The 28,000-nt window shown below is 55.9% G+C and overlaps 2 protein-coding genes across 3 annotated transcripts in view; both read left to right on the top strand.

Annotated features, from left to right (window-relative positions):
* SCARA5 (scavenger receptor class A member 5) overlaps positions 1-15,381 on the top strand; it is a 34,040-nt gene extending 18,659 nt beyond the window's left edge. The window contains exons 7-9 of the mRNA XM_064508202.1: positions 6,483-6,530; positions 13,803-13,994; positions 14,953-15,381. Of these exons, the coding sequence (XP_064364272.1) occupies positions 6,483-6,530; positions 13,803-13,994; positions 14,953-15,089 (377 nt within the window). The 3' untranslated portion in view covers positions 15,090-15,381. The remainder of the gene's footprint in view (positions 1-6,482; positions 6,531-13,802; positions 13,995-14,952) is intronic.
* Positions 15,382-17,520: 2,139 nt separating this feature from the next.
* Positions 17,521-27,506, top strand: PBK (PDZ binding kinase). Of its 2 annotated transcripts, none has more exons than XM_026116576.2 (8): positions 17,521-17,613; positions 18,348-18,417; positions 18,952-19,042; positions 19,688-19,830; positions 21,314-21,483; positions 23,001-23,130; positions 25,019-25,195; positions 26,901-27,506. In XM_026116576.2, the coding sequence occupies exons 2-8, from the start codon at positions 18,366-18,368 to the stop codon at positions 27,098-27,100; spliced, it is 963 nt and encodes a 320-aa protein (XP_025972361.2). In that variant the 5' UTR covers positions 17,521-17,613; positions 18,348-18,365; the 3' UTR covers positions 27,101-27,506. The 2 variants fall into 2 exon arrangements, with proteins under 2 accessions (XP_025972361.2, XP_025972362.2); XM_026116577.2 differs by lacking the exon at positions 17,521-17,613 and adding an exon at positions 17,669-17,794.
* Positions 27,507-28,000: the final 494 nt, after the last annotated feature.

Raw genomic sequence — 28,000 nt, 5'->3', positions numbered from 1 at the left:
AGGATGGGCCAGGGAACGTGCCTGGAATAACGCCCTGAGCTCAGGGAATGGAGGTGGTGGTGTCCCTTCTCGTGGAGGTCCTAAATGTTATATATCTTACAACCTCCCGCTTTTGATGGTGCTACACAGTGAGTTCTTCTGATGAACTGCACGTGTGAAAGCTGAAGGAAAATATCCTCTTTAAACACATCTCTCTCCTATATCTGCAAACCTGGCATCACGCTGAAAAGATGGCCAGAAAGTTAGCTCTTTCACCAGGCACACTAACCAAAAGCCCTAGGAGCAGGACCAGGTCATCCATCCCTTCTTCGTTTTGTGGTGTCTTTGTGTGAAGGCCCTTTCCTAGGGACGTGCCATCCCCCTCCCACAGTGTTGGTTCCTGGATGTGCAGACCCGGAAAACTTTAGCTCCAGGTGGAAAGGAGATGTAGGAGAAGAGACACTTCCAGTGGCGTGAGAGCAAAGTAAAGCTCTCAGAGCTGCAGCTCAAGGCGAGACGCTCTCTTGCAGAAGGAGCCTGAGCTCTCTCAGCCCAGCAATGCGGTACGCGTTCGTTCTTCTCTGACTCTCATCTCTGCTGTTTAGCACGTCTCAGCCGAGCTGACTCAGCTTTGCATGCTGTGTTCGTGTTCAGCAGGCAGCAGGGGCTCATTCTGGGAACTCCGTCCCTTGGTCTGGCTCCTGTTCCCCTGCGGTGGCCCAAGGAGGCCGTGGGCACTGCCACAGCCAAGAGACGTTGCCCTGTCTATCAGTTGCAGAGGGCTGGCGTGGGTCGCGGCAGAGCTGCATCCACGCAGCGGAGGCAGGTGAGAAGGTAGGATGTGGGGTGGGCGCGCGGAAAGGAGGTCCCACGCCGTGCGGCTCGTGTTCCAGGTTGTGTGATGAGGAGCGGCTGTGCTGGGCAGCAGCCTTCTCCCAGCTGCAGCCCAGCTGCATCCAGCCGGCAGATTATCAGTGTCTGAGATTTGGATGCTTTCTGGCCCCCGTGCTGCTCTGCAGGGTGGGAAATGCCAGGAGCTCAGTGGCCTCCAGATGGGAAGCTCCGCTCCAGACCAGGCTGGGCTGCGTTGCATCCGTGCCGTTAGGAAACAGCGAAGCACGAACAAGACGCATTCCCGGTTCTCACCAACAGCTCCGATGGCAGCTTCCACGATTCACCTTGCTCTTCTCATACTGAACGTTACTACAGCACTGGAGGGGTTTCAGGAGGAATTACCATCACTGCCGCTAATGACTTCTCCTGTTTCCCTTGAGCAATTACTGCTGTAATCACCTGCCTTACTGACACGATGACTACTCATCCCGTCGGTCTCCCAGTCATCCCAATCTGGGCATTAGCTGGCCTTCCAAGACCTGTTTACTGGTGGAGATGGCTCTCCAGGCCACACAGCTGGTTAGGTGATATTTGTGCAGTGCTTCGTGGTCCAGAAGCACTCAACGCTGCAAGTTGCTCTTTCCATCACGCCTTCTCATCCGGCAGAAGGAAGCCCCGGGTTTCTGAGCTGGTGGAGCATCGGCTCCCAGTCTGCCTCTGCCCCGTGCTAACCAGAGTGGATGGCCACCATCATCCTCACATGCTGTGAGGATGCAAGAACGAAGAAGCTGCAGTATTCCGTTTGTTTTTCTGCTTTCCAGTATCCTCTCTCCGCCTTTTTGGAGATGACTCCAGCCCTTGAGATTGCAGTTTCCCAGCAATGATGGGGTGTCCCAGGTGCGGGACGCTCTCCAAGCCGTGAAGAGCTAAGGCAGGAACTGTGGGATAAAAAGGTCTGGCCTGGTCTTGCAGGGGGTCACAAACCCCCCTTGAAACGGGCTTGGGCAAGGGCCTCGCACATCCGTGAGCGCCGCAGAGCCCCGCGCTAGCGCGAGGGAGGTGGTGACTCCGCAAGCAACCGGTGGCTGAGACGTTCCTGGCAGCGGATCACACAACTGCTGCGCTGGGATTCGCCAACCAAAGCCACAGTGTACTTTGGGTCTGCGGTTTCCTCTCTTTCCTTGGAGCAGAGGAAGGTAGGCTTTTCTCACCGGCTGGTGCCAAGCACTGATTTGACAAGGAAATTATACTGAGAAGCATGGGCGAATTAAACTGCACTTCGGGCCCAGCCAAACACTCCTCCGCGTCCCCTCCCTGGCCCTTCCTCGGCCGCCTGCGCTGTCCCCGGCCGCTAGCACGGCGGCTGGGCAACATCTGCAATCTTCCTCCCAGCCGCGTTTGCTGCTGGCCCCACCAGCGCGTCTGCATCGAGGGGTCCCTCCCTCCACGTCCCCTTCCTAACCCACCCGGACGAAGGACCCGCGGTCGGGGTGCTGGGGTGGAGGGGCTTCGTCGCAACCGTCCTCCGATGAATAGCGAAACGCTCTGGCAGCGAGCACTGAATTTCTACGGTTTATGGGATTCTCTGCAGTTTATAGGAAACAGACCCGGAGCGAGGCAACGGTCCAAATCCCGGCTTTAAGGAAAGGCCTGTTCTCCCGCAGCACTAGTCTTACACTTCTGCAGCGGCTTTCTTCCGAGCCTACGGTAACTGTCAGCTCGCTGGGAAAGGCAGCCTCTTCGGGGGGAAGGGGTGTCGAGGCGGACGAGCCGCCTGGCCAAAAATCCAGTCGCTGCACATCCCCGCGGGAGCGTTTCTGGCGGATCTGGGTTCGCTTACAGGGATGGGTCGATCCGGTCCAGCGCTGACCACTGTGCAGCAGCTCTTTCGCATCCCGCGGGGCTGCTGCTCTTCCTCTCCGCGGCACAGCAGCCGTTCCCCATCGTCTTCCACTTTGCTGCTTTCCTGCCCTTCATCCCACCCTTCAAAATCACCCCAGGAAAGTATTATTTTCCCTGTTTCCAAACGGGGAAAATTCTTATGGAAAGCGACTGTAAATCAGCCTGCTTTACCCTTCCTCAGGGAATGTCGTACGGGGAACATATTTACGAGGAAACAGCAGTAAATTAGCCACAGCAGAGGCTGCTAACCTCTAGATGAATTCATGGCAAATGAGAGGAATCCTCTTCCTAAATCCCATGCGCAGGTAGGGAGGAATTTTCTCGCGTGTTGCTGCAAACGGAGCACGTTTCTGCGCGCGAGCGGCCGTGTGAGATCACCTCTGCATTAAGAAGGAGCAGCAAATACGTCCGGGGTAGATCGGTCAAAGCACCTTTAAACTGTGCCTGTTTTCAAGGTCCCTTTTAGACCAGTCATTTCCGTACACAGCATTGTTGCAGGAAGAAAAAATGTTATGCTTTCTGTTTCTTATTATTTAACTTCCATCTTACTGCCACTGGAAGTGGGAGTTAGCGGAGATTTCACATCTTCTGCAGGCAATAATTCCCAGCAGCGGTTGGACGTGATCCTGCAGAGCCATTTGGGCTCAGCCTGTGTCTTTTGAACAACATCGTCCCTCTCCCCACTGGGACCCAGCATAGAAACCTTCCTGGGAGCTGCCCGAGGGATGGGACTTTGCTGGCGGTACGGCAGCTTTGCACTTGCTCTTGGGGCTTGCTCGGGGCTGTTGGTGCAGACCAGAGACCTGGGGCATCTGGTCGTGCTGCTCCACCGCATCCTGCAAACCTGGACTGGTTTGTCCAGAAAAAACAGGACCAAACCTCTTTATGCCAAGACAGTCCCTGGGTGACGGCACCAGCTCCCGTGGCTCCCGCATTCCCACCTTGCCCTCAGCCAGGGATGCTCCCGAGACCCGGCTGGGGCCTGGCAGCTTGGAGAGCTGGGCCTGAACTGGAGGCACCGGATCGGATGGGAGCTGTGCCGCGAAGGGGCTGTCCTCTGCTCCCTGGTGAGCTTGTTTAGGAGAAAAGAGAGACGGGAAGAAGGAAAAACCAGAAATGAAGGAAAAGCAAGCAACCAAAGTCAAAGGAGAGGGATGGGAAATGAGGAGAAGCAGCAGAGGAGCTGCCCTCCATGGGGGTGCTGGCACCTGCATTTTGGGGGTGAAGCTCAGCGTTTTTGCAAAGTGAGACGTGCTGATGGAGAGCAGCAGGCAGCAGCTATGTGCGAGAGCGGAAGCAATGGGATGGTGGTTCGGGATCTGGAACGACTCCGCGTCACAAGCGCACCGAGAGCGTCCGCGCACGGCCAGCCCCACGGCAGGGCAAACGCTGGGGAAGGAGGAGAGAGGCAACGGGAAATACTCCGCCACCGGCAGCGGCTGGAAGCGGGATGTTGGACGCCCCAGAGCCGCGGGCCGAGCCGGGGCAGCCGCGCTGCAGCCTTCCCTTCCCTGCGTGCCCGTGGCCTGCACGGGAGGACCTGCAAAGAGATCTCCCAGCGCCGCGTGGGCTTTGCGGTTTGGAGCAGTCGTTTTCCCAGGTCTCCTCGTCCTACGCGATCGCTATTTATTCGTTTGCACCGTAGCAGTAGGTCACTGGGAAGAAGGTCTTTCCTGTGCCAGATGTATCTGCAGCTAAAAAGAAACAGCTTAAAGCAGCTGCTAATGCAGCAGCGCAGGTCTGAGATGGGAGGAAATGCATACGTGGATTTTGTTGTTGTTGTTGTGTTCATCAGCCTTGGCATGCCCCAGGTCCGATCCAGAGCCCGTCAAAATGAATTTCCCTGGCATCTCCATCTCCTGCCTTTCCCCAGCGGTCGCCCCTCCAACACCTCCAGTATTTCAGCACTGCGATGTTTCACCGGTGCAATACTCCGCTTTCCTCGGGGCTCCCCGGTGAGCAGTGTCTGGCCCTAAAGGTTTGCGACGATGCATTTCGCCGGCTTGTTGGAGAAAGGACTCGTGGGGCCTTTTCTGCCTCTTGCAAGTCGTGCCTCAAAAATCTCTCCTTGGCGTGGTCGATTATGGTTTTACATTTAATTTGTGCCGAAGCTGATGCTCTTTGCCAGCCTCCTCAGCTGGATCCAAGCTCCGCTTCCCGAAGGATGCCGTCTCACGTGCCTTCCCGTTGTTCTCCAGCCACCCTGGCCTTTTAGCCTTGGCCTTTCTCTTAAGTGTGTCTAAGACTAACAAAACGTCCCTAAACAATCTTTGAGCTCCCTGCCATCATTTGACCGTCCTCATTCCTCCTTCCGCTTCCCCGCGGTGTCCTCGTTGCCGTGTTTTCGGAAAGCGAAGGCTATTGCAGGGGTTTGTTTTACAAAGAAGCTGAACGGGAGTTTTCTTGCGGGATCTCGTGAAGCCGTCGCCCGCGTAAGCTCGAACCGCGCTCTGCCCTGTGCGGGGGCTGCCAAAGTCTCCTATTATTGCTTTATATAATTATATATATATTATCATTGCGTTATATAATGCAGCTCTGATTTGTCCCCGCTGCGGTTTGCACCCGAACGGGACAAGCAGTGACACAGCCGAGCTTGCGGCACAGCAGAGCACAGGCAGGATTTCCTTAGCAGCGGCTTTGCTTTCGCAGCGGGGCGAGGGGAGGCCGTGCACACGCCGGAGCTGGGAAGCCGGGGAGCCTTTTGGGGAGAAATGCAGAAGAATCGCAACTGCAGCTTTACCGTTTCCCGGCCGGAGCTCGCATGCACGGCGCGCCCGGGAGAGCATCGCCGGCGTCACGTGCCGCCGAGCCGCATCCCTGGCCCTTCTCCCGCTGCTCTGCGGGCTCGTGTCATCTGGTTCCCATCACGGAGCAGGCTCCAGGCAGCTTTCCTCCATCTGACACAGCTGCGGCTGCCCAGGGGAGCAATCCCGGCTTCCCAGAGCCTCCGAGTTAAAGGGCAAGAATTTCCTGCATGCTTTTTTTTTTTTTTTTTTAAATAAGAAATTGCTGCATGCGTGTGTGTGTGTGTGTGTGTGTGTGTGTGTGTGTTGTTTGTTGTTATTACACGGAGACAAAAGAGGAGCCTGTGTCAAAGCGGGGCCCAAAAACTGCCTGGCCGCAGCCCAGCGGTGCCGCTTGCCAGGGGCTCGCGGGAAGCAGCCGCAGCCGCGCAGAGCCGTCCCTGGTGGCATCGATGCAGGAGCCGAGCGTCATACCCAGGCCGTGACTGTCCCAGCGGCTCCTTCCACCCCAGTTTTCTTCCCCCCGTGTTTCCCGTGCGGTGCAAACCCGTCTGTCCCGCGCCAGGCTGGCGGGAGCCTTTTGGGAAATGTCGGAAGGGGATATTTTCCCGAGAGCAAACAATTCTAGTTCTTCTACCCCAAATATCCCCCCAAGCTCTTAGGAATGCCGGGAAACTGCCCCTCTCCCAGGAAAAGCTTCCGATTCAACAGCTTGGAGGGCTCCTGATGAGACCCGCTTTGGCTCGGGAGAGGTGACTGCCCGGGTGGCCACAGAGGAGCCATTTGCCACTTTGTGCCTCAGTTTCCCCATCTGTAAAACGGGGGCGAAGCCCTTTGGGGGCCACCGAGGAACAGCACTATCTAGGAGCTGGTGCAAAACTTGTATTAAAAAGAGCTGAATCCCAGTGCTCGTCAGGGAAAGCCGCTTCCAGCCCTCCCAGCAATCAGCGCCGGCCCCTCGGCGCGTTTTCCCAAGCCGTTTGCAGTTGCCAATTCCTGACGCCGTGCTCCGTCTCTTCGCAGGTGACCGAGGCCCGAAGGGCGAGAAGGGCGACCGCGGCGGCGATGCGGGTAAGCGGGCGCGGGTGCCACCCCGGTGCCGTTCCCAGGACCGGCACGGGGCCGCGGCTCCTCCCTCGGGAAATGCCGGCTGCAAAGGGGGGCAAAGCTTGAGCTCTCCATGCGTTGTTTTTTCTGTCCGTGCAATGAATCCGAGCTGCTGCGTAAATCGAAGTAGCGTCGTTAACTGCGGGAGCGGTCGCTGGGTCTCGTGGCCAAGGGGCTCCTTGCATCAAACCGGGAAAGGGGCCTCGCGCCTGCTCCAGGCAGGAAAGCAGGATGAGGGGTTCTCATCGTTACTGCTGTTTTTAAGCCGTTGGGAGAGGCGCTGGGCTCGGCAAAGGGAGCGAGGAGATGGGTGGCGTGTGATGGAGCAGGGCTGGGGCATCAGGAGCAGGACATCGAGTCCTGCCCCCTCCCCACGGAGCCCCCGCCTCCAGCGGGCATCTCCTCTGGGGCCAAGAGCAGTAGGTGCCTGCTGGTCCCCAGCAGCCCGGCGGTGGGTTTCCAGGCTGGCAACCAGAGAAGCGTCCGTGCCCTGTCCGGGGAAGGAGCCCAGGGCACGTGGAGCTGGTGCTGGAGCCGGCCTGGGCACCCGCCAGCACGCTGTGGCCACGGCACGCAGGCAGCTTGGCCCTGAAGCCCTGGAGATGCTCGTGGTCTCCTTCAAGTGTGGGGCATCCCTCCTTCCCCACCTCAGATGTCCCTCCTTCTTCACCTGGGTCATCCCTCCTTCTCTATCTGGGATATCTCTCCTTCTCCACCTGAGACATCCCTCCTTCCCCACCTGGGACTTCCCTCCTTCTCCACCTCGGTCCTCCCTCCTTCTCCACCTGGGTCCTCCCTCCTTCTCCACCTGGGACATTCCTCCTTCTCTATCTGGGATATCTCTCCTTCTCCACCTGAGACATCCCTCCTTCTCCACCTGGGTCCTCCCTCCTTCTCCACCTGGGACATTCCTCCTTCTCTATCTGGGATATCTCTCCTTCCCCACCTGAGACATCCCTCCTTCTCCACCTGGGACCTCTCTCCTTCCCTGCCTGGGACATCCCTCCTTCCCCACCTGGGACATCCCTCCTTCTCCACCTGGGACATCCCTCCTTCCCCACCTGGGACATCCCTCCTTCTCCACCTCGGTCCTCCCTCCTTCTCCACCTGGGACATTCCTCCTTCTGTATCTGGGATATCTGTCCTTCTCCACCTCAGACATCCCTCCTTCCCCACCTCAGACATCCCTCCTTCTCCACCTGGGACATGCCTTCTTCCCCATCTCAGACATCCCTCCTTCTTCACCTGAGTTATCCCTCCTTCCTCACCTGGGACATCCCTCCTTCCCCACCTCAGACATCCCTCCTTCCTCGCCTGGGACCTGTCTCCTTCCCCACCTCAGACATCCCTCCTTCCTCACCTGGGACCTGTCTCCTTCCCCACCTGGGACCTCCCTCCTTCCCCACCTCAGACATCCCTCCTTCCTCACCTGGGACATCCCTCCTTCCCCACCTGGGACCTCCCTCCTTCCCCACCTCCCTGCAGGACCAGAGCAGGAGCAGGGGAGAGCAAGAGGCAGAAGGGGTGAGATGGCAGGAGGAGGTCACACCGGCGATGCACTGGGGCAAGAGGAGAGCTCTGCACATCGCGGGGAACCAAAGCGGGAGGTGGGAATGCCAGGAGCAGCAGCGGAGGAGACAGGGAAGCGGGGGACACCAGACCCCAGGATGCCTTGAAGCTGCTGTTCGGCAGGAAAGTGCAGCTGGAGGCAGGCGAAATGCCCCGTTGCTTGGCCTTTTTTGCCTGAAAATCTGTTTAATTTGCCCGGATAGGCACAGCCTGCCCAGACCTGGCTGGATAGCGTAGATCCTGGCTCCTGCACCCAAGGGACCCGTGCGGTCCTGGGCTCGCCAGGCTCTGGCATCTCTTGCAGCCACAGTAGGGCAATGCATGGAGGAGGTCCCACCCCACCGCCCACCCACACCCCAGCAGGACCTTCGGTTTCCTGGTGGGACCCCAAAAACACGTAGCCCATCCCAGAGCTTCAAGCTCTCCGGCTCGGCAGAGCCGAGGCAGCGGAGGGGTCGGCACGGACCTGCCCGTCCCCTCTCCCACCCGGAGGCCGGTGCCGTTGTGGTGCATCTCCGGGTCGCACGGATCAAAGCTCCGGCCGGGCGACCGGCACGCGGAGATGAAGGAGAGGCCGGGCAGCGCCGGCGCCGAGCCTTCCTCCCACGGCGAGCGCGGAGCCGCGGCCCCGCTTCCTCGCCGGGCAGATGGTCTCAATTACCAGGCAGGAGACGATATCTCGCCGCAGCTGCAAAGAATCAGGCCCTTGTTTTCGCAGCCACCAGGGTTTATTTCTCCTCTTTAGCTTTTCCTTTCTTGTTTGGCGCTGGCTTTTCGGGGGCTGGCGGGGAGTGGGCCGGGTGGGGAGGGGGAGGTCGAAGGGGTTTGGAAGTCGCTGATGTGGTGAAAACAAGCACAGAAAAAAAAAGGAGAGAAGACCTTGGGGTTTATTGAGTCTGATGCAAAGGGAAAGCTGGAAAACCCCACGCGCCGTGGAGCTGCTCCGAGGTAGACGGGGCTGGGATGCGCTGCAGGCAGCGCTGAGCCCAGCACCGGGCTGCCCACGCCGGGGTCCCCGGTCCCGAGGGCTGCCCACACCGGGGAGGAAAGAGCCGGTCCCTTTCCCGAGCGTCTGGGCAGAAAAAAAAAGGGATTCTGGGGCTGGAAAGCCAGGTCTAAAGCACTAAAATTCGAGTTAGCAACCGAACCAAAGCCCCTGGGATTCGCTGCCCTGGAGCTGGCTGTTCGCCCTGGGCAGCCCGTGCCGGTGCACCAGGGCCATCCCGGTTCTGCAGCCACGGATGCGCCAACATCTCCGTGCAAACGCTTCGGAGAAGCTCCTGGGGAAGGGGGACGTGTCCGTGAGCACCGGTGCCGGACAGCCGGGGTGGCAGCAAGGACCGGGTGGGACGCCCCGAGCTGCTCCAGCCGCCGATGGGCTGCAGCGAGAGGGGTCTGGGCAGGGCCGGGCTGCGGGGTTTGCTGTCGCAGGGCACCGGCACTGCTTTGGCAGGAAAACCCTCGAGGCCCCGAGTTTTCCCAGTTGCTTTTAGCACTATTACTAACGCTCGTTAAAGGCTAAGCGGAAGGGCCGTGGCCAGGGCTCACGCCTGCTGAGCGCTGCAGCTTTCCTAGCAGCCCTCACCCTAGTGATTAATGGGATCATCCCAGTCCCAAGCGTGCTTGGAGACGTGCCCCGATTGCACATCTCCTCCCCGCCTCGGGGAAGCGTTTGTTGTCCTCCAGCCCGGGCAGGCGCTGATGAGCATCTCCCGCCTCTCCAAGGGGAGCAGTAAAGGGGCCCTGCATGCAAAAAGTGCCAGTTTCCCTGCACGGAGAGGAACGAGCCAGGGGGGAGCAGCTGGGAGGAGGTTGTGGGGACAACCTGCAGTGATACCTCCAACTCAGAGCAAGCTGGGATGCTCCGGGGCCACGTTAGCTGCGTGCACCTTATTAGGGCTTATTAGGATTATTAATTACCTGGTGTTTAGTGTCTGGTACCGTCGTCTAGTCCTGAGCCCGCCTGGAGCGATCGGGCACAGCTCAGCGCTCCCCTCCCAACGTGCCCATCCAAACTGCCGTGTCCCCCAGTAATCCCTGCCTGGGGGTGGCTTGGGGCCAGGCACGTTGGCCCGTGCCAGGCTGGGAGATACGTCCAGGGTGGACAGGCTCGGGCAGTGCTTGGTTAATGCATTAGCACTGCAGTGTCTCCTGGGTGCCCTGTGCTCTTTGCAGTCTGCAGAGACATTATCACTTCAGCTCTGCATCGGGGCTGGGCTGAGTCACCCTCACGAGCAAGGGGCACCCAAGGGACAAGGGGCAGCTCGAGCTAGGCAGGGGGACCCTGGGCTTCAGGACCCCGCTCGAAGATGGGTTGCTGCAGCTGTGCAAGGAGCTGGGCAGCCCTCGCTGGCAGCAATGTGGAGGTAGAAACCGTGATCCCAAATGCCCGCGGACAGGACAGCCGGTATGAGCTGGGAACCAGGCAAAGGGAGGTCAGAAAATCATGGCTTGATGTGAGAAACAGAAAAGCTGGGAGGGGACTGGGCTGCTCTCTGTAAATGCACAGCTAAGAGGGCAGGGTTGAAGCTGTGGACGAGGTCAGAGGAGGAGGAAATGAGGATGTTGTGATGAGGATTCGGTTCAGGTTGGAGGCAGGGAGAGGGCTTTGGACTGTCAGCAGCAAAGAGCCCCCCGAGAGGTCCCAGAGCCGCTGCGTTTCCCGGTGCTTGGAGAGCAGAAAGGGCCCCAAGGCGTCTCGGGGTGGACCCAGACGGAGCTCCCACCAAGCACAAACATGATGAGGACATGGACAGGGGACACCAAGCACCTGGGGCATCGCTGTGGAGCTGGGAAGGTCCCGTCATGTGCCTCGCTGTCTCGGGGCGAAGAGCAGGTTCAAAAACACTCAGATCCCGGGTTTCTCTGGCAGGATCCCGCTCTCCTTGCTTGAGGGGGACGGCTTGCTCGTTTGGAGCAGGGAGTCTGGACCGACTTGCGAGCAGGGGACATCAGTGTTGAATCAGGCTCAGGCTTGGGTTGGCGGCAGCAGCTCCCTTGGCAGCTCGAAGCCGTGGCCGCAGTTGGGACGCACGTGTTCAGCTGAGAAGAGTCACTCCGTCCAGCCCTCAGATGACACCATCCCTGGGGTGATCCAAGGCAGCTGTTCACCGCGGCTTCGCTGAGCCGAGGGCAGGGAGGAAACGTCCCATCCCAGATTGCGAACAGGTTCTTTACCGGGTCTCATTTGAGATGACTTGCATAATTTATGGCTCCATTGCTTGAGAAAGGTCGCGCCGGTGGAAAGCCCTCTGACCCGCCGGACCACTGCAGCATCCCAGACGAGCCTCTCCTTAACAGTTCAGCTGGCCCCAAGACGGGGGGTTGTGCAAAATATCAGCAAGACGATTTAGAGACAACGTGAAATGTTTCCTGGCTCCTCTGCGAACCTGATGCTCTGCTCAGATCCAGAAAAACATGCTCAGGGTTTCCAGATGCATTCTTGAGCAGGCTCTGGAAGTGAGAGACCAGCATACGCTGAAGCCAAGCAGGGCCTGTGCTCTCAGTAGGTCATGGGAAGAGGTGGCCTTGCTCCAACTCGGAGTGAGCCAAGGAAGGGTTGTAAACCCGGGGACTGATACCATGAAGAAATCTTGTGCAGGCCCCGGCCAGCTGGCAGGACCAACGCTGCTGGCAGTACCAGTTGCATCTCAGCGCAGCAGGTCTCAAACGCTGCCCTGGTCTCTAAATGTCAGGCTGCCTCTGCAACTCCCACCCGTGTCCCTCCGCTCCAGCCCAGAAAATGTGTCATAGGCTGGGACTCAGCTAGCGTTGCCCATCGAAAGGCAGGTGTTTAGGCTGCTGTCCAACTTCACCGTCTCTGACTTGGTTGGCTAAGTTACTTAAACAAGTCCGAGCCAAACAGAGAATCACCGAACAGTTGAGGTTGGAAGGGACCTCTGGAGATCATCTAGTCCAACCCCCTGCTCAAGCAGGGTCAACCAGAGCATGTTGCCCAGAACCTCATCCAACACATCTCCTATGACCTCCTAGCACGAAGGAGAAGTCCCGGTTAGTGTGGATGTTGAACAAATGCAGTGCCAAATTTCACCCAGGTCTTTACAGCTCCCTCTGCAATGGTCACCTCTTGGCATCGAGATCTTCTCACGTCATCGTCTGCAAGACTGCCATGGTCCACGTACCACCAAGATCACAGGGCACGAGAAGTTGTTGCTCCCGTTTGCATATGCTGCAAGGCTTCGGCTGGAAGAAAAAAAGACAGGAATAGACTTACAAGCCAGCGAGGGGAGGTTTAGCTTAGATAGGACAGACTTACCCATGAGGGGGATCGCGGGGAAGGGGTGATTATGAGCAGTGGTGGCAGTGGAGAGGGAGGTCGGGCAGGGAGTGGGTCTCGGTGCCTGGCTGAGGGCCCTGCCCACCGTATTTGCAGCAATTTTGGTGAAACGGTGGAAGTGGAGCGCGAGTCCCCGAGCAGCTCGCTCTACCTGAGGAACTGACTCCGGCTCAGACAGCAAAAGTTGGAATATTTATGGCAGTCGAGGCAGAGACTTCAGTCTTACTGGAAACATTTCATGCAGCAATCCAAAACCCATTCATCTTAACATTTGAAAAGCAATGTCACTGAGCATTTCCAATGGGAATGTGTGTTTTGATAGGAAAAAAAAAAAAAGCTGGCTTTGAGAAAATTTCCTTAAATAAAAATCCTCAACCAGCTGTAATATAACCTTGTTTCTGGAGAACCCAAATTCCATCCTCAGCTGCAGTCCCAGCACTCGGTGAGTCACAGAGCCAGTCCAGCTGCCTGAAAGCTATTTTCTCTGTTCAAATCCAACTCGTGTATAATCCCAAATAATGGGATTTGTGGGATGTTCACTTCAATTTGTTTTCTCAGCCCTGAAGGAGACTTTGGCCGGGCATGGAGGAAGAACAATTGTGGTTTAATTTTGCTGTTGGTCTCCTCAGTCCTTCCCCTGTCAAATAAATCACGACTGCCCTGTGCTTCTCCTGGCCAATGGAAAAGGAAGATCATGTGTGATCCCATGGGGCGCCAGCAGTGATGATGATGAGGAGGAGGAAGAAGGAACAGCGAAAGAAAGGGAATTGAGGGGTGGGCGAGCAGAAAGCACGGGGAAGAGCGTGTCCTCCCCCAGATTTGTCATTTGTGCCCAACTCGAGGTTCCCCTGCTCTCCCTCAAACAGAAAGTCAGGGTCTGCCTGGGCAAGGTGGGCTTGGTGCAGGGCTCTGAGGTCTCCAGGCTGGCTGGGAATGTGCACCAGGAGGAGCCAGGCTGAGCTCCGGCCTCTCCATCGCTTGCTGTCCTGTCTCCTAACCCTGTTTGGAAACTGTCCTCTGGCTTTGCTGCCACCTTGATCCTCCTCTGCGCCTGCTGAGACCTCCCTCCTCATTCCACACCTGAACTTCTCCCGTTGGGCTCGTACCGCTGGCTTCGGGGTGGACTCCGGCTCCGTACTGCAGTCGACAGGGGCAGGGGCTGAATTTGGGGTCGGTGGCATCGCCTACGCGGGGGACCAGCTCAGCAAGCGGAGGCTTAGTGGCCTTCGGTGGAGGGTGCACCAGAAGCCACTTGGATCTCCAAGCGACGGACCCGGCGCCGAGGGGGGACGCGGGGGTGGCCGGAGGTGGGTACGGGGCAGCCGGTGGCCCCGCGCCGCCCGCTCTGACGTCTCCCTTCCTCGCGGCAGCCACGGAGGAGGGGACGATCCGGCTGGTGAACGGCTCCGGCTCCCACGAAGGGCGGGTGGAGGTCTTCTACGACCGCCGCTGGGGCACGGTGTGCGACGACGGCTGGGACAAGAAGGACGGCGACGTGGTGTGCCGCATGCTGGGCTTCCGCGGGGCCGAGGAGGTGTACCGCATGGCGCGGTTCGGCCAAGGTAAGGAGGAACCGAGCCCCGCGGCGCCCGGCGTTTGCCCTGCGAGGAGCACAGAGGTGCTGGTGGCCTCAGAAACCGGCATCTGGGTGGAGGCCAGGTTCTCCCTCACCTCAAGCCTTGGGTGTCTGCAGATATGTTGCCGTTTGCTTGCGGGACGGCGTGCGAGCGCGGTCCTGGCCCCCTCCCAGGTCCCTCCTTCGGCCCGCTCCAGCTCCGTTTTCACGCGCACGCTCCCACATGCGCGAGCTGACCTGGCTCCGGGCACCGCGCCCTGGGATGTCCCCCCCGGAGAGGGGACGGCCGGGGCCGCGGCTTCCAGGCTCCGGGTCGCGACGAGGCTTTCGGTGGCGCTGAGCCTGGTTGCAAAAGCCAGAATCGTCCTGTCAGCGGGATCGTGGCACGAGCTGTCTTGGACCAACACTTCGGTTTTTCAGCTGGACGCAGCTCCCAATGTCCATTTTCTCTTTAGAACAATAATACTAATAAAATCCCTTTAAAAACACAGCGGAAATGTCAGCAACGCTTTGGCAGGTGGAGTGGCGGCCTTTGCCCCCAAACTATTTGGTTGCGGTGTGTCTGTTTAGGCTAGCTCTCATTCCGGGTAGACTCTTTAAGTGTTTTAGTTGCCTTTTTTCCAATTGCTTGGAGTTGCCAAGGAGATGACGAATCCATGATATCCATGGATATCCCCCCCCGCCAGAGGCCAGGTCCACCGTCCGGAGGGATTTCCCGGCTCAGCGGGTGCACGGATGGGAGCTGGGGGCTGCTCGGAGTTAATCGGACGATGCTAATCGCATCCTTTAGATCACCGTCCTGGGGAGGTGGGACCAGGTGGCGGAGATCATCTTCCTCCGCCTTGGCCAGGCGCCGTCGGCCGCCGACTCTCCCGAGCTGATATTTCAGCGGTCCCATGGGAAAAAGGCGGCCCCGGGGTTCAGGGCAGCGCTGTTTTTTGCAGGCACGGGCAGGATCTGGATGGACGACGTCTCCTGCAAGGGCACGGAGGAGAGCCTTCTGCACTGCAGCTTCTCCAGCTGGGGCAAGACGAACTGCGGCCACGCCGAGGACGCCAGCGTCAAGTGCCTCGCGCCGTGAGCCGGCGCCGGGACTGCGCCGGGCCGGAGGAGAGGGCGGCACGCGGGAACGCGCCACGCGGGAATACGGCACGCGGGAAGGCGGCTTTGCCCCGCTCGCCTCCCGCACGGCTTTGCCTTCCTCCCCAGCATCGGGCCGACCCGGAGTCTTCCTCGCCCCAAGCCTCGGCGCTGCCGGAGCAGGCGGACGGCCGGACCCGCCACCGCCGCCCGGCCCGGCCGGCCGCTCCCGCCTGCGCTTCCTCAAATGTTTTATTAGAGAATAATAATAAATACCTTTTTATGATTGTTTAGCGGCGCGAGTTTAGTGACGGCAGCGGCTAAACATCCCCCCCTCCCCGGGCGACTCCTTTATTTGGGAGCAAACATATCCCGGGGCTTCGGAGAGCCAAGGAGAGATGCTCTGCCTCCGTCGCAGAGCTGGGCAAAACCACGGCGGTTTTGTCCCAGCGGAAACCCTGCGATGTCGAAATCTGGGTTTATCCCAACCTCGGGCCGAAAGGGAAAAACATCTCGGGGTGTTTCCTGAAACCGAACGCCCCGAGCTGCGATGCTCGCCTGGTTTTCGGCGGTGACGTTGCGACGGGTGATTAAGCCCCGTTACAGTCCTCGAGGGACAGATCCTGCCCTCAAATCTGCTTTCGGTTACAGGTTACGTGTCCTGTTTGGTCTCTACGGAAACCGTAACTCCAACTGGGAGGCCGTCAGGTCACATAAACAGCAGCGTCTGCAATATAGAAATAAAGCGTCGTAATCCCTACGGGTTTGGGGACCCTGCTGCCCCCCATATGCCCCCCTATGGCTTTGGGAACCCCAAGATACCCCACCAAGACCTTCGGACCCCGATGCCCCCCCCGCTCCCTATGGGTTTGGAGAACCCCAAGAGACCCTACCAAGGTCTTGGAGACCCCGATGCCCCCCTAGACCCCCTTATGGGTTTGGGGACCCTGATGCCCTCCATATGACCCCCTATGGGTTTGGGAACCCCAAGACACCTCACCAAGGCTTTGGGGACCCTGCTGCTCCCCTAGACCCCCTTAAGGCTTTGGGGATGGTGATGCACCTCCATATGACCCCCTATGGGTTTGGGAACCCCAAGACACCCCACCAAGGCCTTGGGGACCCTGCTGCCCCCCTAGACCCCGTTACGGGCTTGGGGACCCTGATGGACCGCCATATGGCCCCCTATGGCTTTGGGAACCCCAAGAGACCCTACCAAGGTCTTGGGGACCCTAATGTCCCCCCCATACTGCCCTATGGGTTTGGGGACCCCGATGCACCTCCATATGACCCCCTATGGGTTTCGACAACCCCAAGAGACCCTACCAAGGTCTTGGGGACCCTAATGTCCCCCCTATACTGCCCTATGGGTTTGGGGACCCCGATGCCCCCCAGACCCCTCTATGGGTTCGGGGACCCCAAGAGACCCCCCCAAGGCCTTGGGACCCCAATGCTCCACTACACCTCTTATGGGTTTAGGGACCCCAATGCCTCCCAGACTCCCCCTATGGGTTTGGTGACCCCCCAAGAGACCCCCACATGCTGCCTTAGAGGTTTGGGGACCCCAGTACCCACCCTCTACCCCCCCATTGTTTTGGGGACCCCTAAGAGACCTCCCAATGGGCTTGGGGCCCCAGTGCCCTCCCATATCCCCTCTATGGGTTTGGGGAACCCCAAGAGACTCCCCCCCACCAAGGCCTTGGAGCCCCAATGGCCCCCTATACTCCCTTATGGGTTTGGGGACCCTTATACCCCCCCATAAGCCCCCCATGGGTTTGGAGAACCCAAAAAGTCTTGGGGACCCCAATGCCCCCCCATAATCCCTTAAGGCCTTGGGGATACTGATGCCCCTCAAAGGTTTGGGGGACACTGGTACCCCTCCATCCTCCCTATGGGTTTGGGGGCCCCAGTGCTGCCCCTATACCCCTCTATGGGTTTGGGGGACCACCAGGAGACCCCCCCAAGGCCTTGGGGACCCCAATGTTTCCCCATCCCGCCATGGGTTTGGGGGCCCCAATGCCCTCCCTGTATCCCTCTGTGGGTTTGGGGACCCCCAAGAGACCCCCCCAAGGCCTTGGGGACCCCAGTGTCCCCCCATCTCCCCCATGGGTTTGGGGGCCCCAATGCCCTCCCTGTATCCCTCTGTGGGTTTGGGGACCCCCAAGAGACCCCCCCAAGGCCTTGGGGACCCCAGTGTCCCCCATCTCCCCCATGGGTTTGGGGGCCCCAATGCCCTCCCTATACCCCTCTTTGGGCTGTGGACCCCCCATGCACCCACCCCCCCAGGCCTTGGGGACCACTCTACCCCCCCAAGGCCTCGGGGGACCCCACTGCCCACGGGCCGCCGCGGCCCCTCGGCCCCGCCCCCTTGGCCCCCCCAAGCCCCGCCCCTCGCGACCCCTCCCGCTCCGCCAGCCCCTTTCCACCGCCCACCCGCCTTTCGCGCTGTTTTGGCGCCCGGCGGCCGCCGTAGCGGGGAGGGGGCGGGCTTCCCGCGCGCGCCTCCATTCGAACCGCGGCGGCAGGTAACGGTCGCGGCAAGGGCCCCGGCGTCCGGGAGGGCCTCACTGCCCCCCCTGCCCCCCCCGCGGAGCCCGGGACCCCCAAGCCCGCCCGAAAGCGCCTCTCTGCTTGCGCCGCTGAGGCCGGTTGCTGAGGAGAGGCGGGGGAGCCGCCGCCGGGGCGCCCGTGACGCTCCCGCTGGGGGTCGGGGCTTAACTGTCAATTAATTAACTTTTAATTTACTTAATTTTAATTAAAATTTAGTAAATTAATTTAATTTTAATTAAAATTAAGTAAATTTAATGGAGTAAAATTAAGTAAATTTAATTAATTGACTAAAATTAAGTAAATTTAATGGAGTAAAATTAAGTAAATTTAATTAATTGACTAAAATTAAGTAAATTTAATGGAGTAAAATTAAGTAAATTTAATTAATTGACTAAAATTAAGTAAATTTAATGGAGTAAAATTAAGTAAATTTAATTAATTGACTAAAATTAAGTAAATTTAATGGAGTAAAATTAAGTAAATTTAATTAATTGACTAAAATTAAGTAAATTTAATGGAGTAAAATTAAGTAAATTTAATTAATTGACTAAAATTAAGTAAATTTAATGGAGTAAAATTAAGTAAATTTAATTTTTAATTGAATAGCTCTGAGTACAGTAAGGAACCACTGCTGTTTACCCTCTGTTCCACGCTGGGAGGGTGTTTTGGGGGTGAAAGTGTGATAATTCTCCGCTCCTCTCTGCCGTAGAGCTCGGAACGGCTTGCGATGATGGAAGCCTTCAAATCTCCGAGCAACCTGAAGAGCAAGGGGAAAGCTGGTAAGTCGCGTGCAGATGTGAGCTCTGCGTGTTGGGCTTCGCTGATCCGCCCAAGCGTTTCCTTGGGCCCCGTGCTTCACTGCGTCGGTGGCAATGGGTGTTAACCCGGCCAGTGCTGAGCCAGTTCTACCTCTGTTTGCTCCTCTCTACCTTCTGGACTGGCAAACGAGCAGGATCTGGGATCAGACTTGAAAATCAAACCTCCCACAACACTTTATAAAGGTTTATTCTGCGTGAGGCCATGTAGTGAGGGTGGTGAGGCGATACGCTGGATATGTTCGAGGGGGGAGGTGTCCTGCATTTGACTTCCCTTCTGTGAGCTATCAGAGGAAAGGAGGTTTGGCAAGGAGCTTTTCTAAAATCTGAACTCGTTGCGCACAGGGCAAAGGGAGTATGATATGGTCATAAATGTGATTTGTAATGAGAGCATCAGCTCCTAGCTGCAAGGTGCAAAGGTTTCACTGCTTCTTGCTGTTTCTTCTGGTTGTGCGGTCATTTGCGGTGTTGGTTTTATTTTTTTCCTTTTCTTTTTAGATGTGGGGGCAGCTTCTGTCACTATTCCAGCCTCTCCCTTCATGCAAAAGCTTGGATATGGCACGGGGGTGAATGTCTACTTGATGAAAAGGTAAGTGTGAGAGCACAGATAGGATGTGGTGCTCAGGAATGGGATTTACACTACTCTGGGAGGAAAAGATGTCGTGGGATGGAAAGTGATTCAGTTCTGAGTATAAAAAAAAAAAAAATGCAGGCTTGATTGACCTGCAGGCCGCAATGGGCATGGAGGGGAGGAAGGGGTGCAAGGTTCCCCGTTCTCCTATTCACGTACGCCAAAGCAGGGCTGGAGGTGTCAGTGCTGGAAGGAGGCCCATCGTTTTGGAGCTGTTTTGGGGATAACCCCATCAGCCTTTCCCTGGATTGGAATTCACGCATCTGGGGACAGTTCCTGGCTCTGCTTTAGCCTGTCGAGCAAGCAGCTTCCTTCCTTGCCTCAGTTTCTCCACTGAAAAAGGATGCAGATCTCCTTTTCTAAAACACTTGAAAACTTGTTGAAGTGCTGTATGTGGGCAGAGCATTATTATGCACCTATGCAGTGTGTATACATTGGCAGAATACAGTTTCTTTTATTTTAGTTTTTCTTTTTAATTCCATGAATTGTACATCCCACACTGTGAAAGGCAGATGCTCTCAGCCCTTGCGGAACAGCTTCTTCGGTGACCTTTAAAAGTGGTTCGGCGCTCCCTGATCAGATATGTGGGACTTTCCCATGCAGATCTCCCAAAGGTTCATCTCGTTCCCCGTGGGCTGTGAAGAAAATTAATTCCAAATGCAATAAGAGCCAGCAAAACATCTATCAGAAGAGACTGAACGAAGAAGCCAAGATCTTGAAAAACCTCCAGCACCCAAACATTGTGGGTAAGTTTCCAGCACAGCCCGTGTCACTTAAATAGCAGATAAAGCTGACGCTGGAGCCAGCTGATGTGACATGAGCGTGCACAGGGGACCCATCGCTGCATGCTTGCCCTGTTCTTAGGCTTCAGAGCCAGTTTACTGGGCTGCCTGCACCTTTGTTAGACCCAACATAGCTTATTAAACTAGCTTGGCTAACTAACTACTTAACTACTGGAGTTACCTTTGTTACAGGTTGTGAGTGACAAAGTCTAGGGTCTAACTGCCAGTCTCTTGGCTGTCAGCGTTAAAAATATCTTGACAAACTGCTCTAGTCTGTGGTTTAATTTCTGCTCTAAACTTCTATAAAACTTTTCCTGACAATCGGAACAGCAGCTCTGTTTGGCTTTCTCTTTATTTGCACTTTAAGACATCTAGGTGCTGTCACTTCTACTAGGAACACTGCATGCCATCAGGGAACTTTGCCCACCTATGTCTTTAAAATGGAGTGTCAGGAATTTAAGAGCAAAGAGAGTTTTGACCTCTCGCATAGCAGATGTTTTCACTGCTTTTTGTAAAATGTGCCGTAGATCACTTACAAGATAAGACTTCTGCTGTACTGTTATGCAAGAGATTCCCATTTATACTTCCACCTGAAAAGCAATGTTTAAGGGTAGGAATAAAGCATGGATGAAGAATGATTAAATGACAGTCCACGTGCACATCATTCTTAGCTTGTGAAATTGCCCCTGTGAGATAAGAGGCTTAGTTTTCCCAAGTATCCCCCACTCTTTTGTCTCACTCGTCTGGTTCCTTATCTTTTTAACTGGAAAAGTCAGTCCTACAGATCTTCTGCCTGTTAAAGAGCAGGTCAGCCCCTCTGCTGCCCTCCTGCACTCCTCCCTCTTTTGTAAACCTCCCTGGGCCTCCCTTCCTCTGTCACGGGGCGCAGAGCTGACCTGGAAAGCAAAAAGGGGGGTGTCTGGGAGCTCCCTTGCTGTGGAGGGGCTTATTTCGACAGGGTTTGGGGCTCCTGTCCTCACTCCTCGGCTGTGCAGGTCTCCATCGACGTTCCTATGGCTTCACCTGTCTGGGGGGCCACCAGTAAAACTGGCTGGAGTCTGCCATCATCCAGATCCCCCGTGATGGGAATTTTGTTCCGTTATTTATTCGAGGTTGCCAGCTGCAGCTGCCTGGGAAACACCTGGGTGACAGCCCCAAGATGTCAAGGTCACGTAGTGTTTCTGGGCTCCGTGCTGGTTGGGCCTGAGGGCGCTTTGCGTTTTGCTGTGGGCTTGCCGAGCCATCAGCCACAGTTCCAAAATTCCCACCCAGGGATTGCGGCGCCTTCCGTGATGTGTTTTAGGGTTTCCTCATTCGCATAATTGCCATAATTAACAGCGCCTTGTGAATTGGTGAGACTCCAAAATTGGGCGTGCGAGCGTGAGGAAGTGCCTTTTCCTGCTGATGCCTGCTCCAGCTCTCTAACAAATGCAGTCTTTGTCTGAAGGTTACCGCGCATTTACCGAGGCCCACGATGGAAGCATGTGTCTTGCCATGGAGTATGGAGGAGAAAAATCTCTCAATGCCTTAATTGAAGAAAGAAATTTAGAACATTTGGGCCCTTTCCCTGCTGCTACAATTTTCAAAGTTGCCTTGAGCATGGCAAGGGGGCTGAAGGTATGTTTAATATTAACCTTAGCTGTTCATTCTGGGATTGTATACACCGGTGACACTGGAAAAATAAATGAATTCAGCGTGTGAGAAGGCCAAGTGCAGCACTTGTGTCAGCAAATGGAGAGCAGATGCCATAAGGCTTCATATAATGCCTCGGAGGTTTTTCAAAAATTGACTTGGCCAGGTGGTCTCGGGCTGCCTGGTAGCTGTACAAACTAAGGTGAAAACCAGCCAGTCTGAGCCCCAAAGCTAGCGATCGAAGTAATATTATATAATTAAAAATTGATGAGACAGAGCTGTTGGCACTAATGTCTTGCTGCCTTCTTGCTGCCCTCCCCTAGGCCTACCTGCTGTCCCTGCTCGCTCGCCCAGGAGGCGGCGGGCTGCCAGAGCCCTGTTGGAAGAAATCTGGCAGCACCGCAGGTTGTGGGTGGTCAGAGTCTGGCCAGGGGCGCTGAGGAGGGAATAGAGAGAAGGCAGTGACGTGTTAGCCTTCTGCTTCCCTGCTTGGATAAGCAGGGAGAGACAGACAGGAGAGGCTCCTTCCAGCTACCGAAGAGCAGAAGCAGGGAGCTGGAGTGGCTCGAAGGAGAGAGTGAGGAGAGAGAAGCTTCCTCATCCCAGTTCCTTACGTTGGTGTGAGATATGAGACCGTGACTCTCTGGTCGGGGTGCATGGAGGCCTCTGCTAGCTTTTCAAGCTCTCAGCACCTTTATTTCCATGCCAGGCAGTCATGGGAACCTGGTCTTGGCGGTGAAAACGGTTAGACGATGCCTGCGGCTGCCAGCTGGTGCCGCTTGTGTCCCTCCTCTCTCTGTGACCTGCAGCAGCAGCCGTAGAGGACGTTTTTGTCGTGACCCACCTCACTGCTGCAGGGATAAAGGGGAAAATGGTGACTTTCGCTGCAGTGAGCAGCAATACTTTGTCTAAATCACAGCTGACCCTAGAGCACTGCTCTTAACCCTCTACCAAGTTACTCTAGCGGTCATGGCAAAGCGCAGGTTTCCTGAGCTGTGGCAGTGAGTTTATTGCCGCTGAGGAGAGGCAGCTCCAAGCTCTTGCAACAAAACTGATGTGTGCTCGTCCACCAGCTGATGCCCTCTCTTCACACCCTCTCTCAAAGAGTTGTTGCTGTGCTAGAGGTGGTATGAGGTGCTTCAAATGGTCTTTTAGTAAAACGTAGCTGTAAGTCTCAAAAACTAGGCTGAATGGAGCAACCTGTCCTGTGCAGGTTCAAGCCTTGCTGTTAATAACAGTAATGTAAAATGCTTGGGGGTGAAGTGTCGGCTGCTATAAACCTCCCGAGCTCCCCAGATTTGCTTGCTTGTCTTGGACATTTCTGTGGCTGTTATGTATTGTTTTGTACATGTTACAGTTAAATGTTGATCCACCCTTGCGTTTTTAAGGCTAAGTATGTTAAATATTAAGTTGATGCATTGCTGTCTACTTCTGATGTTTCCTCCTGTCTCTTCAGAGCTCAGCCTGTAAGCAGGTGTTAACTGCCTCTCTCTGCCTCTTAGTATCTTCACAACGATAAGAAGCTGCTCCACGGAGATGTCAAGTCTTCAAATGTGGTTGTTAAAGGTGACTTTGAAACCATAAAGATCTGTGATGTCGGCGTGTCTCTGCCCCTGGATGAAAACATGACTGGTAGGTTGGACTGTGAGGAGGGGACCTGAGTGTTCAGTGGTTTTCAGCGTTCCACTCCAGGAGTGGGGAACATCTGGATATTTACGTTCCTGATGTCTTGGAGGAAAGGACTGGCAGCGGTCTCATCTGCGCTGTTTGCGCTGCGTGTGGGTGAAGGGGATCTTTGGAGCAAGGCCCCTCGGTCCAGCTCTGGTTCCCCAGACCTGTGGTGTCTCACAGGAGCGGGGACTGGCGCTGGTGTGCGAGGACGCCGCTACCTTCCGAGCCTGGGGGCAGCTGGCCATGTCCGTTCTTCCCGCGAGACTGCGTCTGGCAGGGAGGCAGGACCCTTTCCAGGGCGAGGGGCTGTCCATCAGCTCAGCCCGGCGCTCACTTTCCCTTCCACCGGCAGGAGTGCCATTGCACAAGGAATACCGGATTAGGCCCTGCTGGCCGCTGTTGAGGAGATGCTCTTGCCAGAGAGTTAAGTAAATGAACCTTCCTCGCAGCGCTGGAAGGAGGCGTGAGCCAAATGCAAACATTATAAAGACTTCATGTAAATGAGAAGCAGATGTTTAATGGCGTCGTGGCTTGGCTGTGAACAGCGGGAATGTGTTTGGGTTAATTGCAAGAACTCTTCTGTGCTGCTTTCCACAGTGCTTGGGCCTGCAACAGCCTCGTAATTTATAAAGCTGCTCTAGTACATTTTTATTAGTAGCTGTTATCTTTTATAAGGAGCAAGAGAGCTAGAGGCAACGCCTCAGAGTAATCTCCCAAAGAGGAGTGTGGTTAAAGCATCAATTTCTGGGCCGCTTAAACAGGAAGAAGTCCTCTCACTTCAGCCTGATTTTGGCTTTGCCTGCTCGAGGTCTTAAGGAGACAACATCCACCCAGCCTCGGAAAGGATGCTAGGTCCCGATCCGTGTGAAGCGTTTAGGGATTTCAGTGTTCACTTCTCCTTACAGGCGGGGCCTTTGAAGATCAGCACTGCAAAAAAGTGGTTTCTTGAACAGCTGAGATTACTGAAAGCTCAGCAATTTGCTAAGGAAAGTGGGGGGGAAATGTCCTTATATTCTGGAGAGTCTGCCTGTAACTGCGTGCTGGCTTGGCAGGGGGCCGATGGGGCCAGAATGGAGTCACGCCTGGTGCTTTCTTCGTCAGGCTGTGTGTGGATTGTTTGGACTCTCCCAAGGCTAAATAAGCTCATGGAGATGTTAAATTAAACAAACTAGCAAGAATTTGATCTGTGCTGGAGTAAAGCAAATGAAATGACTGTGTGGCCGGCAGGAGGTACTGTGTGGGGGGGACGGAGGGAGCCTGCTCAGCCTCGGAGGACCGGGCTGGCTTTGTCCCCTGCCGCTGGCTGAGCGACCGGGTCTGGGGAGGGAGGGCTGCCTGGCAAGTGCTCCTCGCCCTGATCTTGCATCCCCAGAGGTGCAAAGCTGAGAAGTGGGAATGGCTGTGTAAAACTCAGGTATTTCTCATCTCTTCCTTGGAGGGTTCCTTATAGGAGGGATTAAGCCACAGAGCACATCAAGCTCTGACCTCTTGCTTCAGCTGTTTGATGCACATTTGGGCTGTGTATCCGTGTAGGACATGAAATCTCCCAGCGTTCTCCACAATCCCTAATGTGCATTGTGGGGACCGCGTTCAGCATCTTCAGCGGAGAAGTGTAAGCTCTGCTGTGTCTGGTGCTGCTGCCGGGTAGAGCAAGTCGCAGGTTGCAGGGAATTTGAGATGCGTGAGAATAAACAGGTTCAGCTACAAACAGTACTCGCCCTTTGGCTTTAGCATGCCTGAGCAGAGTAGATCCCTGGAGCATCTAGACCAGCTGGTGTGGTGAGCTGTGACCACACCTCACTGGGTTTGTGAGCCCCAGCAGATAACCAGGTCATTTGTTTCCTTCCAGTGAGTGACCCGGAGGCATGCTACGTCGGCACCGAGCCCTGGAAGCCCAAGGAAGCTCTGGAAGAGGACGGTGTCATCACCGATAAGGCTGACATCTTTGCTTTTGGGCTGACCCTCTGGGAAATGATGACCCTCTCTGTGCCCCATCTCAACCTGGGCGATGACAGTGGTGATGAAGGTTTGTCTTTATTTCTTGCTGGCTGGTTGTGTGCTGCTGAGCAGCTTCTGTTCCTAGAAGCGCTTTATTTTCCTAGGGGAACTGATTTTTTTTACAGTTCATGTTAGTACCACCAAAATGGCCGGTCTTCCGTGTTTGCAAGCCCTCGGGCTGGCATCCATCATGTCTGTCTGTACAGCCAGAAACCCAGCAAAGCCAGGCGTCTGAATCCACTTGTGTTGGTCTCTTTTTGAGGAAAAGGGAGCAGCAGTAGTGGGTGCTGGGGAGCAGCCCTGCCTTTTCCTGCCTGCCGACTGTAACCCCATGTACTGCCTCGAGCCGTGGTGCAGCCGCTGCCTTTCCCAGCCCTGCCCTGCTGCCCCGAGGACTCTCTGCAGACTGCGTGCCTGCCAGCTTCGTTCAGTGTTTTTGCAGGTGGCTGGGCCGCTTTCAAGTTTGTTTGGCTTCTTAACTCCAAAGGGCGAGTTGATAAATGATCGTAACTAATCGCGGCGCAAGCCAGAGTTCTTTGTAGGCACTCCAGCTGCTCGTCAAACAGCTGGAGAGAACTCGAAATTCGGCTGCTTATCAAATTCCCGTCAGCACCGTTCCCAGCTCTGTCAATAGGCTTGAAAGATGTCCCCAGGTCATACTACTGTTCCCCTGAGATCCAAGCAGCGTCTCGGGCCACGCTCTGGGCCTCTGTCCTGCATGCGCTCATGGTGCCCAGGACAAGGGAGCAGGGGGCCAAACACCCGTTCAGCTCTTACAGACCGAAGTACAAAGCAGCTGAGTTGCTCTGGGCAGCTCCTGCCCCCCTCGCTGGGGATTTGTGAGTCAGGGCTCCTGGCTGAGGGGCTGAGCAGGGAAAGCGCTGCCTGCGCCAGCCGTCAGCCATGCTGGCCCTGCACCCACGGACTGGCTCGTTCCCTAACTGGAGTCTCTGAGCAGCTGGGGAATCTCGCTAGCCTCTGCATCCAGCGTATTCGAGCTGCAGACTTTCCTTCTCAGGCCACCAACTGAGGCTGTGGCGCCTCAGATTTATTCGGGAGGGAGAAGTGAGGCAGATGCAGCTTTAAAAAAAGCAACTTAAGTCAAAGGGGAAACTAGTGATTTATCCCAGCCAGTAGTTGGAGCTAACAGAAGGGGGTAACTCAAGTTGAGGAGCTGATGGCTGTACTGACACAGCGTTCACATCCTGCCAGACCTCCGCAAGGAAATGGTGTGTTGGGTGGAAAGAAACCTCCAGGAATGCGTCCGACTGTTCAGGGCTCGAAACCGTGTGCATGGGTAACCGCTGGTGGCAGCTGTTTCCATGAGGCTCAGCAGGGCACAGCTCTGGGCTTGTATCTGGGTGTTGGTGACGGCGGGAGGCTTTGGCCCGCCGCCCTGATGCTCGGCGGTTGGGGCTGGATGGTGAAGGGATTGATGCTGGTTTAAAGCAGCAGTCTAAGTACCTGGGTGGCAGGAGCCCAGATGCGGATGATGGGCAGCCAGGGCATAAAGCTGCGAGGGCCGAGGGAGCAGAGCTGAACAAAGGCCAGGATCCGAGGTGGATCTTGGGCAGCCCCATGGAGTGAGGGCCCACGTCCAGGATCCTGCTTTTCTACAAAAAAAGGGAGGAAAATAAAGTTAAAGGTGTTATCAGAAGCCCTTGGGAGGCATGTGCAACTTGCAGGCATGTGAGCTGTGCCATTACTGATGCATTTGAAATGTTCTTGACCAGATGACTCTTTTGATGAGGATGACTTCGATGAGGAGGCATACTACGCGGCTCTGGGAACCAGGCCTGCCCTGAACATGGAGGAACTGGACCAGTCGTACCAGCAAATGATCGAACTGTTTTCCATCTGCACCAGCGAGGAGCCGCAGAAGCGCCCCTCCGCTGCTCAGATCATGGAAGCCCTGGAGGCAGCCCTGCCCTGAGGTATGGCCCTGGCTCCAGCACAGCTGAGCTGAGTTCTGCACAGCCCATTCTGGATAGAGGAGGAAGGCTATTCCTGTAGTATGTATCCTTATAGTACATGAAACCTGCTCCCTGTACTTCCAAACAGGCTCATTTCTTTAAGAGAAAACCCCTGGTTTAGCACTACGTTCTGAGAACAGGCCTGAGATGACTGGGACTTGCACTTGCCCTCCAGGCTGCACTTAGGTCCTCAATGGCCCCATGCTCTCTGTGCAATGCCCCTTAGGAAGCTGCTTTTAATCGTCACATCTCTGTTGTAAATAGAGTAATTTCCCTTGTATATGTGTCTCTCTGTTAGGTCAATACTGTTGCTCTGTTGTATTTTGTGACTGAAACTTCTGAAATAAATTTCGTTCTCCACCCTGATGTGAAAGTGGTGGTGGTTTCCTCGCAGCCCGTGGTCCCTGGGCTGCTACTGGGTGTTAGTGGGCCCAGGGGTACAGCAGGGCTGGGGGGGCTTGTGCTGTTCCCTGCCTTGCCCCCTACTTCTTCTGCTTTCCCAGCTGGCTGAGGGTGGCTGTGGGCCCTAGACCTCAGCTCGGAGCAGGTCATTACCCCGGGCAGCCACCGCAGAGCCTGGAGACGAGACCAGTGGGAGGCTTCCTGCAACAACAGGGTGGTTCACAGGATTGTGCAACAGTAAAAGCTTGTGTAGGTTGTTCAAGAAAAACTGACTGGGGCATTATTAAAGCAAACACTGCTAGGTTAGGAAATCTCTGACTCACAGCTGGATAAAGGCTGGTAGATTTATAACATAAACTTGTCCTGTTCCCATATACTTCCCTCAGCTCCTGGCTTTAGCCACTCTTTGGAGACCAAGGTGGGAGCTGGAGTCCTCCTCCCTCCCCTTTCAAAGAATT

This window comes from Dromaius novaehollandiae, chromosome 3 (genome assembly GCF_036370855.1).
Source record: "Dromaius novaehollandiae isolate bDroNov1 chromosome 3, bDroNov1.hap1, whole genome shotgun sequence".
Lineage (NCBI taxonomy): Eukaryota > Metazoa > Chordata > Aves > Casuariiformes > Dromaiidae > Dromaius > Dromaius novaehollandiae.
The sequence above is the reverse complement of the archived record's forward strand: the minus strand, read 5'-3'. Positions and strand labels throughout refer to the sequence as shown.

What these genes read in the sequence shown, in the direction of transcription:
- PBK (XM_026116576.2), top strand. Translation starts at nt 18,366, where the DNA reads ATGATGGAAGCCTTCAAATCTCCGAGCAACCTGAAGAGCAAGGGGAAA. An exon ending in CCAGCACCCAAACATTGTGG is followed by an intron (nt 19,831 to 21,313) that starts GTAAGTTTCCAG and finishes CTTTGTCTGAAG; the next exon opens with GTTACCGCGCATTTACCGAG. An exon ending in CGATGACAGTGGTGATGAAG is followed by an intron (nt 25,196 to 26,900) that starts GTTTGTCTTTAT and finishes GTTCTTGACCAG; the next exon opens with ATGACTCTTTTGATGAGGAT.